This window comes from Bemisia tabaci, chromosome 6, assembly GCF_918797505.1.
Source record: "Bemisia tabaci chromosome 6, PGI_BMITA_v3".
Taxonomy (NCBI): Eukaryota; Metazoa; Arthropoda; class Insecta; order Hemiptera; family Aleyrodidae; genus Bemisia; species Bemisia tabaci.
Window position 1 is genome coordinate 16,745,822 of NC_092798.1, and position 17,014 is coordinate 16,762,835.

Consider the following 17,014-nt stretch of genomic DNA (forward strand, 5'->3'; position numbering starts at 1 on the left):
CAGTAAAGGCTATTCACTTTCTTGCAATCTTTAAAGAAAGATGGGCCACAATACCGAGGTCAGTAAATTTACCATCGTGGAGTTCAGTGAATTCGGGGTGGTCCATAAATTACGTCATCCATCCAACGTGAAGCGAGAGGTCTGGAGGTGAGTCGACATGCAGGTGAATAAGGGGGAGGGGGGTCACGCTCAAGTGACGTCACCGTGTTATAGCGAGAAACGGAGCTGATTTTATACTTTTCCTATGCTCAACGTTATTTTCGAGTTATTTCAACATATGAATCAATGTGAGATACACCTATAGCATAAGTTTGCAACAACCCTACACCTTCGCAAAAGGGGGGGGGGGCATACGCTTGAAATAACGCCATTTTAGGAGGAGGTATGGAGGTCAGAGTCATGTAAGTGACAAAAGGGAGTGAGAGGTGTCGAAAAGTTGTGGGCAATGGGTGTTTTCATTCGTACGTTTCTTTCATTAATTTGTAGATTATGCTAATCATTGCTTCTCGAAGTCTCAGACTGTGTAGCAGCGCATCTTAGTGGTGGATTTCTTAGAACCAGATACCTTAAACGCGTTTAAATGTAATTTTTTTTATATAAAAAAAAAAAAAAAGCCATGATTAAGACGTATAGGCAATTCTCATTTTAACCGTGATTACCATGCTACGTCCACATTTCCGGGATGTACCTCGCGAAATAATTCGGGAAGCAGCTTGACCTATATTGTGGCGCAAGTTATTTGTTCTCTCCTTTTAGTTCTGGACGGGAGCTCGCAGAGTCATTGTAGCGTGGCGATAGAGCTTTGTTCCTTGAATAGTTCTGTTGTCGGGTGAAATATGATGTTTCCCGGAACCTGGAAAAATGATTGGTGCTCCCGACGCGAGCTTGGCTCCCGGTGAGGGCAAAACGTGCGCAATTGAATAATAACCCACTTCCGAGGTCGTGGATTCCTGCCGTGATAGCGAAGAGAGCGGTAAGTGCATGCTGGGATGAATCTCGAGACACGTAAAAGCATGTGTTAATCATGGCTCATACAGAAATCCGCTTACCGCTATCTTCGCTATCGCGGCAGATTCACTTGCAATTTATCAGATCGCGTCGTTGTCGTCGTTCGAGCCATCGACATTTCACGTCATGTCCGTTCCTTTTTTTCCCTACAAACGGAACGTGAAATATGGTGCACTGAAATGGTGCACTGAGAAAAAAACTTATTTTTTTTTTAAAATTTTAAACAGAAACGTACAAAGATGCATCAAGCAAGAAAAAAAAAACGATGCTACCTCGAACTACGAGCTAAAAAAACAACAAATGCAGCACACTCAATCACGTGATGCTACACCTACAAGCGAGCAATTGACAAAGTCGTCGAGTGCAGTCAAAGTGCATCAAGTTTGACTCGATGAAAATAGGTTTGAAGTGTTTTTTCACCAAAAGACTTGATGTTTAAGACATAGTCCAACGGCTGCTTTTCACGTTCAAAATATATTTTCTTGCATGACTTGAACTTTCGACAGGACCACATTTACGACTAGTTGAGTTCAAAACCCAACTCATTTTTTTCAAAAATGCGACTTAAAGCGTTTCTGTTAAACTCTGCCCCATATAAAAAAAATGTTTTCCACTTACAAAATTTTTCTGTAGTAAAATAGATGATTTTTTCCAAAAGAGAGTTTTTGTACTTCAAAGAAAATTTTTGTCACATAATAATTGGAAACCAGCTTCATATTTGAAAAATAATAAATATCTCGATTTTTCCCGAAAATGTCACTTGAATGTCAATGCACTGGGCCCTTCAAATTTAACAGGCCTTGGCCTAGGAGGATGTATTCTTATCTACATATGAATAGTCATTGCAGTAGTTTGCAACAGCTCTTCGTCGTTATCAAAGAGTTTGATGAATGCCAGCCCTACACGCTTTGCTCGATTATACGTGTGGAACATTTTTGTGGAAAAAATGGATGGATTATTCTTATTATTTTTTTTCACGTTTGCGACAACTACAGCGAATACAATTTTGAACATATCTAACCGAGGGTATTTTCAGATCGTATTCTGAAGTATGTCCGAAAATTCAAAGGAAAAAGTTTAAAACTTTTCCTCAAGATAAATATTTCATCAGAGAAAATCTGGCAACAGTCATTAGTTCATACAACATTACTCCGCACAATGACAGTATTGGAATAGGCAGCAAGGAAGAACGCCGTATGATCCTTCAGACGTTGTCGAATTTGTCCAATTAAAAACGAATTTACTTACTAGGAAAATTGTGAATTTTTTTTAAATTTTTCAGTACGAGTTTGTTCGCAATTCAATCTGAAATTTCTGAAAATTTCAAGGAAAAGTAAGCAATACCTTACCTGAAAAATTAATATTTCATCGAGAAGGAATTGGCAACGTCTGGAAGCTTATACGGTGTTTTTCCTTAACATGGCAGAGTAAAACTTTCACCCCCCCCCCCCCCCTCGTTACACCGTGTAATACGCTCCGCGGTATGTTCACTGTTCAGTGCTCATCGCACGATTACTCCAACCCCAAAAGAGTGCCGCAAAAGTAAAAAAGCTGAATACCTCCCGGGTCATTACAATCTCGGCCGGGCAGGGGTGGAATCACCCCTTCATGTCCCACTACCACCCCCCTCCCCTCCCGATCCCCGCCTGCTGCGTGCTACGAATGAATCACCGGACACCGGAGGCAAGTGCCGTGGCTTCGTGATTGATGCTTTCAACTGTTGGCCATTGGGTCACGCTTTGGGCTTTGGTTTCCTCGCAACTTACCTGGCTCACCGGTTCCCATCGATCTTGCGTGAGGCGTGAGCTTATCGAAATCCTGCACTCTTCGGGAAATAAATTTGAGTGGTTTTCACTCGAACTCTGCGCTCGGACGAGGCCCATAGTGACTTTCTGTCAGGATCAGTGTTCGAAACTCACTTTAAAGTTTCAGGAGCCAAGTGGCGCATCAAACCCGATTTTTAGGCGCCATTGAAGATTTTTTAGGGGCCAACTTGACTTTTTGCCTACATATTACGGCGCATTTAGTGGGAAAGTTAGATGCAAGAAGTTTTCGTGACAGAACTAGTATAAGTAGCTGTTACTTGGGGAAGACAAAAGCACAAAGGATGAAATCGTGAAGAGTAGAGAAAGCTTTCACTTGTAGTGCTGAAAATTTCGAATAATCACCTGATATGAAAATCCAGATTTTTGGGGGGCAATTTTTAGAGGCCACGGTGGCGCAGAGCCTTCAATTTTTAGGCGCCATGACCAATTTTTCGGCGCATTTGGCGCGTTGGCGCCTGTGAGTCTCGAACGCTGGTCAGGATCCTCCCGAGTTAGAGTAAGATTCACTCGAATGCGTGTAAGAAGGAGGGATGTCATACTATGGGAGAGTTGTCCTGTGTGGGGGCTGATTATTGAAATTGATAGACAAAGCTATAGACAAAGGGGACAATGATAAAATGGAGCGATCCTATTAGTAGAGGTGAGTGGTTACAATAGACACAGAATGTAATAGAAAAAAATTGTACACTACCTTTAAAGTTTCTTAAAACATATTTAGGTCAAAAATGTTTATAAAAATTCAGACTCGGCTAAATTTTCGGTTGATAAATGTAGTGGCTTAGTTGTTTGTTAATGATGAAATTACTATTATCGAGGTTGCAATGAATACAAGGCACGACACCCTCAAACATTGCGAATGCATTATTGAAACATCCTAGCTAACTCAAATTCAATTTTCTTTCGTTTGTTCCAGTGGCGTGGCGTGAATTGCGATGTATCGATTGTTATGCCATTTAAACCTATGGTAAAGAATCGATCATTAAGGTGTCCGCTGCGAACACCCTGTTTATCGAAACTATTCCATAGGTTTAAATGGCAGAACAATCGATAAATCGCAAAGCACGCCACGCCACTGGTTTGTTCGTTTTCCCCTCCCCCTTCTTTCAAATTGATAATTATGTTACAGGAAGCCAAATTCAGGATAATGAATGCATGTTTTGACATTTACGCCTTTCAACCCATGGAACCTCTTTAAATATCTAGAAAATAAAATTGAAAAAAAAAAAAAAAAACAGCTCTAACAATCAATGAACTCGTTGAATTGATGATTCGTTAGGTGCTTTGCTTCCGTGGCTCAAAAGTTCTGAGACGGATATTTTCAGGGATGAAAATTAGATGTCAAGTTTTAATTAATTTTTACCACCATTCGTGCTCCCCCGGCGATACGACAAAGAATGTACCCCTTCCCCCTTCATCACAACTTCCAGTAACTGTCTTTAGGGCATCGACACAGTCGGGTTAAGGGAGGGAATGCCTTTGAAAGCTCTGGGTCAGGGGTTGTCGGATGGGGTAAATTTGATGAATTCCAGAGTGTCAGTGCTCCCATCTATGTCCATCAAAATTTCCGGAATGCGGAACTTTTTTTCCAGTTTCCTCTACTCCGTGGCCTTCAATAGTTCCGGGATTCGTTTCAGATTTGTTCAAAAATTCCGAGAAATTTCCGGAAAATTCAAAAGATACGGAAAATTTCAGGAATTTCAAAAGTTCCGGAAAAAGTTCGGGAAAATCTAAAAAGTTCCGGAATTCGGAACTAGTGTCGGGAATTGGGAGCTCTGCAGAGTGTGGACTTGACAGTTAATTCCGTTTAATTTTAATTAAACTAGGGCGGCTCAATCGTTGTTTTTCACCCATTACGCGGCAGGTGGGTATTCTCTCTATAGCCTCGCTGTTAAAAGGGGTGTGTTAGTGTCAGTGAGGAAAAGGGCGTGGCACAAATCCCGGCTTTTACGCATCATGATTTGATGGATCATTTGTGCGTGATCGAAATCACTTGCGTATATTGCCGCAGCCGTGATGGTATGGACCGGAAGAAATGTATGAAAGATTGGGAATTCCCGTGAAATATTTCATGAAATCTTACGATCTCGAAATGTAACATAAATATGAAACATTCAGTGCAAGGGTTAAGTGTGCAAGCCGTTAAGAGGAAAACACCTGACAATCCGGAAAACCATTTTTTAATAATTTACTCTATGGATGTTCAGTTTTTCCTCCTTCAGACGTGAAACATAAGTGCTAAAAATGAATGATACCTCCAAACACTATTAACAAAAATGTTCACAGTTATCAGGCGTTGTTAAGGAACTGAAAAAATTGAAGGATATACAGATATCTGAAGTGGAGAATGCGTATTATCACTTCAACGATTAAAAATCTCCGACTTTTTTTTATTCTATAGAGGAACCCCAAAACATGAAGTTTTCCGAGAATAATGAGAAATCAATGAGAAAATTTTACAGAAAACTTCAAGAATTATCATTGTCAATTAGTTTTCTTTTAAAGCAAATTATAAACATAAACGGAGAAATTGAACGTTGATATCGAAGATACCTACGCATTTCTTCACTTCAGCCATCGATTTATTTCATGAATAGCCCAGACGGCATCCAGCCATGGGTATATGAAGTCACGAAATTAAAATAATATGTGTATGTATATAAATGTTAAATAAAGGCCGATTATTATTATTTATCATTTACCATCGATTTATTTCATGAATATCGGACATTTCTGGATATATCGCACGTAAAAATTCGTGAAATTCTCCCACCCTACGTGTCTTGGAGCTCGGCCGGTTTTAAAGAATGCCACGAGATCTCGTGGAAACTTAGAAACAGCGCGGAACCTCGTGTTTTATTGATGAGCAGGAAAAGTGAATTACACGAAGAAGTGTGTGACAGTCTTTTGTTACGGCAGTACATTCAGCGTTATTTCAAGTAATTTCGTCCTCAATATACCGAAGAGCCGAACGGCCTGTGTAGGTTCATCATGTTTACTTAATGCCGCTCAATTCTGACCGAAGAGGAATGCACTCGCGTGGTTTCCGCAATCCGTGAATCGACAATAAAACCGGGGAACACGCACCTATCTCTGTTTGCTGCGTTTTCATTTTCTCGTCACACTTTTCCCCCCTCCCCCTCTCTCCCTTTTCCTCCCCCGCCATGAAAACAACCCCCGATAGTGCTCATAACTTCGTGTGATTTCCATTTGCCCCATTAAGAGTATTCTCAAAAGCATTGCATGCAACGTTCTTTCCTAGGGCCAGGACTAAGGTATAAAGCTAGGGGCTGTGACTCCGCAACAGACTGCTTCCTGCCAAGAATTTGAAAAATAAAAAAGCGGTGTTACCGCAGTCACTACTTAAAACGCTCGAAAGCTCCAAACTTTCATCCACACATTTAACGAGCTTATTTGACTAGCTTTTTTTTTAGCTCAGTCGATAGTCCAGATTTAGATCGCGCTGTCTTCAAATCTTCAAGTTGTGACCAGGTTTTCCATCGCCATAAAATGAACTTTCTGAGGGTGCTTTCCTATCCACTGGAAAAAAAACACATTGGATCTAGAGTCCAGACTCTTAAAAACATCGACAAGAAAAAGTACTCTTGATTCAATCAGAATCTAGCTTAAGTCAAGAACCAAGCCTCTTAATTTAAGCGGATTTCGTTTTGATTCAAGCAAAAATCCGATTGAATCAAGAGTATTTTCTCTTGTCAATGTTTTCAAGAGTCTGGACTCTAGATCCAATGTGTTTTTTTTTCCAGTGTTCTCATCGAAGGTCAGGCTGTTTAGCGACCAGGGCAGCAGCCGACTTTTGTTGGTCCTTCCGCCGTATTTCAATAAATCTAGGACAACATCTCTACTGCCCTCAAGTCCGGCTCGACGCTTCTGATTGGTCGGTGATGCGGTTTGGACTCATCGATGGATGTTGCACCTCAATGTGAAAGAACCGAAAAAATTCGGCCCCAAAACTCCCCAATGTTTTCTGCTCTATCTGGGAAAAAACCCCCCTTAATCCACCTTTAAAGCTCTGCTCCTTTGGCCTTGTCTCTCACCAATTACCGATGGATTAAAACCTATGCCGCGTTACTAACTTGCCGATATTCGTGGAATTCGGCTCAGTAGATCTCTAGACCGAACTCTGAAAAACTGAAAATTTAAGGAGCAAGTGAACTCATATGTAATTAAGAATATTAAGAAATTAAATATCTTTTTTTATAGCATTTAAAAAAGTACGATATGATGTAGTATTTTACAGTATTGCAATCGAGATATTTATCCGCATCTCTGCGGAGTCAAATTACCGTGTCAATCTGAACCAGGAGGTCAACCCGAGGGCTCTCGCGGCCTTTAAGTGCCCCGAGTCAACGTCAGTAATGCAGGAGCCTCATTTCGCCACTTAGTTCATGAATAAAATCCAGGAGGGTGACGAGCAAATTATTTGCAGTCGAGTGCAAATTGCAGGTCGAGGAATCGAAGGCGCTCTAAACATTTCATGAGACCTCTATTGCGCTTTATTGATCCTGGAAACACGAGCATTTCCACGCCGCACCCTTGGGAGGGGCAGCGGAAGTCCTGAATGTAAACGATGATGGAATCAAGCCAAGGGCTATCCAGCGCCCTTCAATGTGTCATTTCCTCGCCCCGAGGGATCTCCATAATCTCGACTCTAGGGTTATCGAGTTTCTTCCGGTCGCATTATCGCTCGATTTAATCAACCGAGACGATTAACACGCCCAACGACCCCCTATCTTCACCCACCCGCCGCCCAGTTCAGTTCCTTCCGGGTCATTAGGAACATGCGGTCCAGGAGTATTATTGAAAAAAAAAAAAAACCCCTGATATCCAATAAAACTTGAAAACCTGGAGAGAAATATGGAATCATGAAAAAGCATGTGAGGAGCCGCTCATAAAATACTAGGGGGCTATGCCCCTTGGCCGCTACGCGACCCAAACCCCAAAGGGTGCTTTGCGCACTCTTAGACCCGTTTGTATAAAAGCACTGAAAAAAATGGTATGCTGTTTTAGCACCTAGGATGTCAAAAACGTGTCTAGTGATCCTAACATGCTACCTTGATTGCACACGCAGTTGAATTTGCATTCATAGTATGTAAAGTTAACTGCAAGGGCAGTAAAGGCAGCATCAATACATAATAAGGATAAAAAAAGACTTTATCATAAGACCCTACTAGCCCTAAGGGATTATTAGATCCATACACGTGAAGGAAAACCAAATGAATTAAAATTAAGAACATAACTAAAAATGGAAAGATGAAATGAAAAGAAACCGTGATTGAGGGAGCAGACGGCATAGGGAGAGCTAGACGCCTGATCAGTGACTCTTAACCCCCCCCCCCCCACCCCAAACCAACACACATTCAACAATACATCCTTCCTCTGCAGCAGTCGATGATTCGACCGCAGTTCATAGTAAAAATAGCACAATATCATAGTTCAAAAACAAAAATAAAAGATAGTAAAAATAATTAAACAAAAATTACCTGATACGGCAGAGCAGAATGAAAAACCTAAACCTAACCTAAAACTAAACTACCTCACTACAATAACACCAAAAAAAAAAAAACCGAGGCCAACTCCCAGAAATCACCACTCCGTGGGTGGTGGGAGATGATGCACTTCGATGACCCACACTATTATCAACTCTTGGTCGCCAGGGGCGAACTCCACAACACACCTGAGGTAGCCACACCCGGCATGCTCTCGTTCGTGAGGGCCGGCGACCCGGTACCTAACCTCACTAACAACGCTGTCTTCATGATCGCGACACAAACGTTCTAAGTGCCGACCAAAGTCAGGATGAGCCTCATCCCGCACGAAAAACACAGCAAGTCCGTCACCATAAGGCTCAATCACACAATTCAACGAGAATTGGAGGGCCGCGCGGAGGAGAAGCAGGACTTCCCACCACCCATGACCCGTTCCACGAAACTCTAACGGAAACATTTTTTACTTCCTTCCTATCTCCGAATTCTCCAAACTGTTCAAAACGAGATACACGCAACGCAACGAAACGCGGACTGAAACCGGGAGCTACCCGTCCAAGAACAGAGCCGATTCCCAGAAAGAAAATGTGCAACTTCAGCAAATAGGGACTAGTGGGTGAACACCCTCCCCCCCCCCCCCCTCCCGCAGAGAGCAGAAAAAACTGATCGCTAAACAGCTGTTGCCAAATCAAGCCAATATTAAGCCAATACTTACGGCCTATTGTAGAAAACAACATACAGGCCATTGGTTCCACTATGCAGATGTGTGCTTTTATGGGAGAACCACAGATAGCGCCCATTTGTTTTGCAGAGTACAATCCGATTGTCCTTAAACTTTTCCTCAATGACTCAAATTTGGACTCTCCATTTCGGAACGTGCTCAACAGCACCTCTTTAATAAGAATGCAATTCGTAGCTTGAAACTATAAAAAGTTACCATCAGTGAGAACACTTGTGTGCATGGGAGGGACTAGGGGCGCATGCGTTATTTCAGATCTGAGAAAACATAGTGCCTTTGGACTGCGTAAATAGATTCTGACACGGTTTAGGAACGACATATGCGCCATTAGTATTCCTATACACATAAGTGCTTTCCGAATGAGAAAGAGTATGTGGGTCCGGATTGCAGACTGCAGTCCCGTCGATCTACGTCGAAAAATTCACAATTTCTTACAAACTTGTTCGCCAGCAATATCATTTGTCGTCTCTGCGTTGCTGGCCTGGACGCGCCTTTGCGCCGTGTCTTTGCTCACAGTGGCGTGGCGTGAAGGATCGATTATCGATATATCGCCATTTGAAGCTATGGTAAAGAATCGATTACTAAGGTGTTCGCTGTGAACGCCCTGACAATCGATCTTTTTCCATAGGTTTAAATGGCATAACAATCGATATATCGCAATTCACGCCACGCCACTGTTTGCTCACTGCATAACTACGCAATAGCGGGAAAAATAGGATCAGAAAGCATAATCGGAGTGCCATGGCAGCGTAGTGAAAAGACCACCTTCAGAGCACAGAGCATTTCTTAAGAAGATCGAGCGAGCGCATCTCCTTTGCCGAGCGAGGCTGCGAGCATTGAGACGTGAGCCCTGAACCTCATAGGACCACGTGCACAATGCGACTCATATCTTATTGCGCGCGGCCCCTCTTGGCAAAGGAAATGCAAACTGAAAACCATGAAAAATATAGAATGATGGAAAATTCCTTTCACGATGAAATGCGCAGAATTACTTTCCACTCTTATCAAACATACGGGAATTAATTTTAGCGCGCATTTTTTCGCGCATTTAAATTTTCTTTTGATGATTCTCAAAATGGTACTTAAAATAGTACTAATTTCTTGACATTTTTGGTTTATTCTCATTGGCGTAAAACGGGGATGAAGTAAATTTGTTAATTTTTGTTAGGGGATGTGCGTCAATAGGGGTAATCCCCTTAAATTTTATTATACTACTTGTTTACTGGTGCGCCTACTCATTAATACGACACGGTCCCGGAAGCGCCCTCTTCGTTCACTCACTTAAAAATTCACCTACTCAGAAATGCGTAGAGCCTTGTCGGAGTGGGTCTTCATGGAGAAAGGTCGATCAAGAATCGACAAAGGGTTAATAGACACAAATTTTAAATGACTTGAAAACCTGCCGCGCTCCCTGAGGTCCTCTGTTGCAGGGTTGCTAAATGGTCTGACAACTTACATTTCTTTTCCTCCCTCTTACTCTTTCCTTTTCCTTATAAAAAAAAAAAAAAAAACGAACAATAATCAATGACCGACAACGTTGTTCAGGCAGCACTGCGGCGGAGGGCATAGAGAAAAAAAAGGAGGTGTTTGCATCTTGAGGATTTGTACCCACCTACGTCATCAATGTAAACAAGACGCTCGTTGAGGGTTATGTTGACGCTGTAAAAACGGACCATAATGTCCGATTTTTTTACTTAAATCAACTCTTTATATAATTTCAAGCACTTTTTATAGAATGACTTTTTCCCTTAAATTACACCATTTCCAAGAAAATCGACAGGATAAAAACGTCGCTGTACCCAATGACGTCATCAAAGCTATAGATACTCTATGAAAAATTCCAAGATGCCCGAAATACAAACACCTCCTTTTTTTTCTCTATGGGCGGAGGGCCCCTCGGCGCGCAGTGGGGCGAATCGACGGGAGAGGTCGGACATGAAAATTTAGGAATAAACAGAACAGAATTCTTTCTAAAAAGTACCAGTAAGCAAGCTAATACTAGTAACAGTAAGTAAGAAATTCTAAGTAACGATAGTAGCTACCCTAATAACTCCGCTGTAAGTAACTTTCCCTATTATGAAGCCATAAGTATTTAGAAGTGCCAAGTTGTGTCCGACCTCCCCCGTCGCAATTATGATCACCAGACACATTTCGACGGTGAAACTACCAAACCACGTATCTCGTTTGCGGTGTTTAAAAATCTACGCTCGCATTTTATTTTTTTGAAGTAGACCAAATCAATATCATTCCTTGAAATTTTCACAGAATTTTCTCCGCACAAAGAGGAAAAATCACAGAAATTTTCAAGACTGGATGTTAAGTAGTTTTTCATTTAAAAAATAAAGTATGACAGGAAGTCTGCGACGTCGCAAACCGAGATACGTGGTTTGGTAGTTTCACCGTCGATTTTTGACATCCTAGGTGCTAAAACAGCACATTATTTTTTTCAATGAGAATAGCCCAAAAAAAATGAAAAGACATTCATAACCGACTCTCATTTGTCCAATCTCCCGATGGCTGGGAGCAATTGGACAAATAAAAATCGTATTGAAAAAACCGATGAAAAAAATTACGACAAGTATAGTGAATATGCAAGAATAGCAAAAGAAACAGGAAAAAAATTGAGGGCCTTGAACGCTGCAGTTTCGTGTTGAAGAATATCATGGTTATTTTGAGTTTCGGTGGGATATGCCGATGTGAATTTTGGATTTTGTCTTGTCAGTGAGGCAAACTGCTGATTGTGAGGTCCGTATGATTCAGCTCGCACAGAATGTATTGAGTCCGCTAAATTCGAGATCCTCATGGTTCAACGCACATTTTCTGTTCGCGAACTATGTCACACGCGAACCCTATCCGCATAGTTCCTCTCAGCGTAAATACGTTCATTTCGTGAAAGGATGAATTGGACGTATTTCTACCAAACAGACCTATGTGGAGGTGAGAAATATAGGGTGTGCTCGTTAGTTCTCTGGCCGTAAGAGTGAATGGGAATAATAAAGCGCCAGTGACGTCAGCGGCAATGATAGTGCGCACTCGAACGAGAGGGAGCTCGTTGTCGGGGCGCTGTAACTCATGAGCCCTGTGCACAAGGCTCTCTTGCCATGCCCGCGGCTCATGCATCTCGCATTCAGTTGGCACATAGGTCTGTTTGATAGAATGTAAAATCCCGCTTTTCCAATTCTTCAAAAGGAATCACACCCTTTTTTACATTGCTTCTTATGCAGCTTTCTAGAGCACACCCCATATTTCTCACCTCCACATAGGTCTGTTTGGTAGAAATACGTCCAATTCTCGGTTATGTGAAAATGGAGGAACACCGTCCGGATTGTGACGTTGCAGTTTTTGCAACACATTAAATTTTTTCGAAGGGCGAAAGTTACGCCTACGGTTTTATACTGTAGAGCAGTGGTGCGGCGTGGCGTGCTTTGCGATATATCGATTGATCCGCCATCTAAATCTGGGGGGAACAATCGATAAACAGGGTGTTCGCAACGTACACCTTAATAATCGATTCTTTACCATAGCTTCAAATAGGGAAAAATCGATAGTCGATCATTCACGCCACGCCACTGCTGTAAAGCATAGAGAAAAAAAGGAGGTGTTTGCATTTCGGGCATCTTCGAATTTTTTGATGATTTGATGACGTAGGTCGGTACAGCGACGTCCCCTTCACGCTAAACGTCGCTGTACCGACCTACGTCATCAAATCATCAAAAAATTCCAAGATGCCTGAAATGCAAACACCTTTTTTTTCTCTATGGCTGTAAAGTGAGTTTGGGAGTTACGTTTTTTGGAGCGCTGTTTCATACTAAATCTGTTGTTGTTGTGATTTCAGATCTGATTTATGAATCAACATAGGTTAATTAATAAGCAGAGAGATCCCGGGCGATGACAAAGGCTAAAAACGAGCTCAGCCAAGCTCATGAATGTTCGAAATCGCGGCTCTGACTGCCAGTAAGTACACCGCCGTGACCACGCAGCAGTCCGTTGCTCTAACTATTGCATTTGCTTCCGATTTTTGCTTTGCCTTCGCCCTTGCCTTTGCCTTGGCTTTTACTTTAAAGGTATACTCATCACTCACCTTCTTCCTCTTTTTTTCCTCTTTGAAAGTATTATTTTTATTCATTTACTATTTTTAACATTTAATTTATTGTTTTATATTTTGCTCGTTTCCTAGTTCGAGTTCACGTTTGCTTTGAGTTTGTACTAAAAAATATATCGACGGTGAGACTGCAGAATCGCGTATTTTATTTTGTGGTGTTTCAAAATCTCAGCTCTCATTTTATTGAATCAAAGGACAACATTTCAAAACTTTTGCTAGAAATTTTTACAGATTATTCCTCGCACAGAGGAATAAGACCAGGAGAATTTGCAAGAAATCACGTTGAGTGTTTCCAATGTGTCAATTTGACTATTCACTAGCAGCGTAGAGCGGAGCATTACTGCGAGTTCACGCCTCGAGTCATCGCGCCTTCAATTTTTCGGACGCAACACGGCCATCCATCAAGTACGAATAGTTGTATCTCTGCGCCGTCAGCAACGCGCGTTCTTTCCCTCGCTCTATCTCTCATTGGCGTGTTGGTTCCGTTCGCCTAATTTGTAAAGGCGTTTCAAGGGGTGCGTAAGCAAGATGGGTACCTCGATTTACGACGTTGCAGACATCTTGACATAATTTATTTTTCAATTAGATAAATATTCAATTTCATTTCGTGAAAATGTCCCTGACTCTCTTCTCTGTGTGAATAATATTGTGTAAATTTCAGGCGTTAGCATTGGTTTTTTCACTTTTGACTATGTAAAATAGCGAGGAGGATGTTGGAACACCGCAAGAGAGATACGCGTTCCTGAAATTTCATCATTTTACTACCTACTATTAACTGACATACATTTTCTACGAAAAAACAATGCTCAAATCATCCAATGTTTCTGGTTGGGCGATCTCAATTAATTTTGGAAAACCGACACGGAAAAACGGGTTAGGTAAAATTAATACGTTAAAACCTTCTGCGTCTAGGACACAGTCTGTGCCGGATTCAGGGTATGGCGACCCTTGCGATTTCTTGTGTCACACAGAGGTTAGTTGGACATACACACGGGGTCGTAGGTCTAATGCAAAGGGTAATAAGCTCCACGCACATTGCCGTGCTAAGGAGGAACGCCGTATATGAACATTCGAGAGTTGCCAAATTTCCCCGGATAAAACATGTATTTTTGAGGGAAAGATATTCATATTTTCTCTTGAAATTTTCAGATATTTTAAATCGAATTGCGGACAAAATTTTCTAAGAAATTTGAAGAAAAATATTCAACATTTTTCCGGTAAATCCGGTTTTTATTGATGGAAATTTGGCGACGTCTACAGGCTCATACAGCGTTTTTCCTTAGCACGGTAGCACAGGTAGTAGGTTCCACTAGCAGAGCAGGTATTAGGTATACTGCCGTGCTAAGGGAAAACGCCGTATGAGCATTCGAATATTGCCAAATTATCTTTCGGAAAATATTTATTTTTGAAAAACTTCAGGAATATTTTTCTTTGAAATTTTCAGATACTGTAGATCCAATTACGAACGAAATTCTCTGACAAATCGGAAGAAAAATATAGACACATTTTCCTCCAAAATTCATGACTTATTGTTAAGGGAGATTTGGCAATGCTGGAAGGCTCATACAGCGTTTTTCCTCAGCACGGCAGTATAGGATACAAACTGCGTCCCCGACTTGGAGGGTTAACGTGAATTATTTTGCCTCAACCGATGTGTCCCAGAGACATTAGCTTGTTTTTCCCGTGAAAACTAGAGGGACTAGAGATAATCATTTATCAATACCCGGAAGGAAACAGGAATCGTGAAAAAAATATAATATCCGAACGGAAACGCTCGGACTTTGTGGCTCCCCAAACCATCGTAAATAATTTAGAAATGAAAGCACCACAACTAGAAATAAACACTAGCAAGCTCCATTATGTCATCAGGCATCGCCCCTTCCACCCCTTGTTCCAAGTATTAATCACATCGACACTCTCGATTTACAATATCCACCCCCTTTATACTGCCGTGCTAAGGGAGAACGCCGTATGATCCATCAGGCGCTGCCAAATTTCCCCGCCAAATCGCGAATTTACAGGAAAATTTGTGATTATTTCTCTCCTAATTTTACAGAGGATTCCACACGGAGAAAAAAAACTTGTGCATGGGACCCGAAGTTTAGGTCATACGGATCTCTGAAGTTTTCAGATTGAGCATCTGAACGCTTTAGGTCTAGCTGCCGAAGTTCGGATCACACATCTGAAACTTCAGTTCTTACATCTGAAGTACTTCGGTTCTCACATCCGAAGTACTTCGGTTCTCACATCTGAAGTACTTCAGATGTGAGAACTGAAGTTTCAGATGTATGATCCGAACTTCGGCAGCTAGACCTAAAGTGTTCAGATGCTCAATCTGAAAACTTCAGAGATTCATATGACCTAAACTTCGGGTCCCACGCACGAGTTTTTTTTTCTCCGTGCATTCGTAATTGGATCTTAAAAGTCTGAAAATTTCAAGGAGAAGTACTCATAATAATCCTCAAAAGTAAACATTTCATCAAGTTCATACGGCGTTTTTCCTTAGCACGGCAGTGTAGGTATTCGGATTTCAGAATGCCGCTCTATATAGTAAAATGGAATGAATGCGCCTTTTTGTTTTATTTTGTTTCACCTTTTCTGTTATATTTCCTCATCTTTTCCACAGCTCCCGTAACGGGTATTTTTGCTTCTGAGATTCCGAGCGCAGATTTCCAAATGCATGTCATGTAACTCTACCCGTCCCTTGTTTTCTGCTCTTGCGTGCATTGTATCTTTTTGTTACTAAATTCGTGTATTAGGTATGGTTTTAAAAGGAGGGCCGAATAAGCCTTAAACTTTTTAAAATTATCTCCTTAACTCATCCCTTAAACATCTCCTTAAGATTTTTTCATGAAAATATATCTGCACAAAAGAAGAAAATCCTCAGAAAATGTCAGGTTCTTAAAGCATAAAACTTTGATTTCTAGAAGGAGGGGGGTATAGGAACTTTGGTTTCCTGTAGATGGCTTCTGCTTATCACTTGAGCCTTTTTCTACATTGATCGCATCATTTACTAGGTCGCTTTGTTAAAAGAAACAACTTTCGTGAGGACTGCTGTGAATATCGTTCGCTAAGGTCGAATTATAGGTATATTTTTTTTGAGACGTTGGAAACCATGTTTTATCCTTTAAAAGAAAACTAACCAACAGTTTCTCTGGAATTTCTCTTTGAACTTTTCTGACTCATTCAAACATTTTTTCCCAGAATCTCAAGGAGATTTCTCGCTTTGCATCAGTTTAAAAAAATTAAACATGATATTTTAAAGCATCGCGATGGAGCTATGCATTTATCAACTTTTGCCACCGACATACCTCATCAAGAGAGATTTTAGTCGTGGGACTTATACTGCCGTGCTAAGGAAAAACGCCGTATGAACATTCGAGAGTTGCCAAATTTCCTCCGATAAAATATGTATTTTCAAGAAGATTTATGAATATTTTTCATTGAAATCTTCAGGAACTTTAGCTGAAATTGCGAACAAAATAATCTGAAAAACTGGAAAAAAATAATCATAAGTTTTTTCGAAAATGTGTCTTTAATCAAAGGGGATTTGGCAACGCTTGAAGTTTCATACGGCGTTTTTCCTTAGCACGGCAGTATAGAACACTCTATCTGCGCATCAATTAAAATTGCATATCATTAATAAAATCCCGTCTCTTCCTCTCTCCTGGAGCTAGAAGTAAAGAGAGGTGGCGAGTGACGGATAATTGCAATAGCCATGGAGGCGGCCCCATAGCATGTTCCTCGTGAATGACGGGGGAGGAGGTGTCAACAGGGATGGTCCCGTGGAGAGAGGGAATCTAGTGCGCTTCATGTCCTTAAATTGCAGGCCGTAATT

General features: G+C 41.3%; 1 protein-coding gene across 2 annotated transcripts in view; it reads left to right on the forward strand.

Moving 5' to 3' along the window:
- The window catches only part of LOC109039159 (galactosylgalactosylxylosylprotein 3-beta-glucuronosyltransferase P), a 58,851-nt gene that overhangs the window by 16,708 nt on the left and 25,129 nt on the right, over positions 1–17,014 (forward strand). The window contains exon 2 of one of the 2 annotated variants that reach the window (XM_019054536.2): positions 12,910–13,028. In XM_019054536.2, the coding sequence (XP_018910081.2) occupies positions 12,997–13,028 (32 nt within the window). In that variant the 5' untranslated portion in view covers positions 12,910–12,996. Of the gene's footprint in view, positions 1–12,909; positions 13,139–17,014 lie in introns of those variants that run through there. The other variant, XM_019054537.2, reaches the window with a different exon arrangement.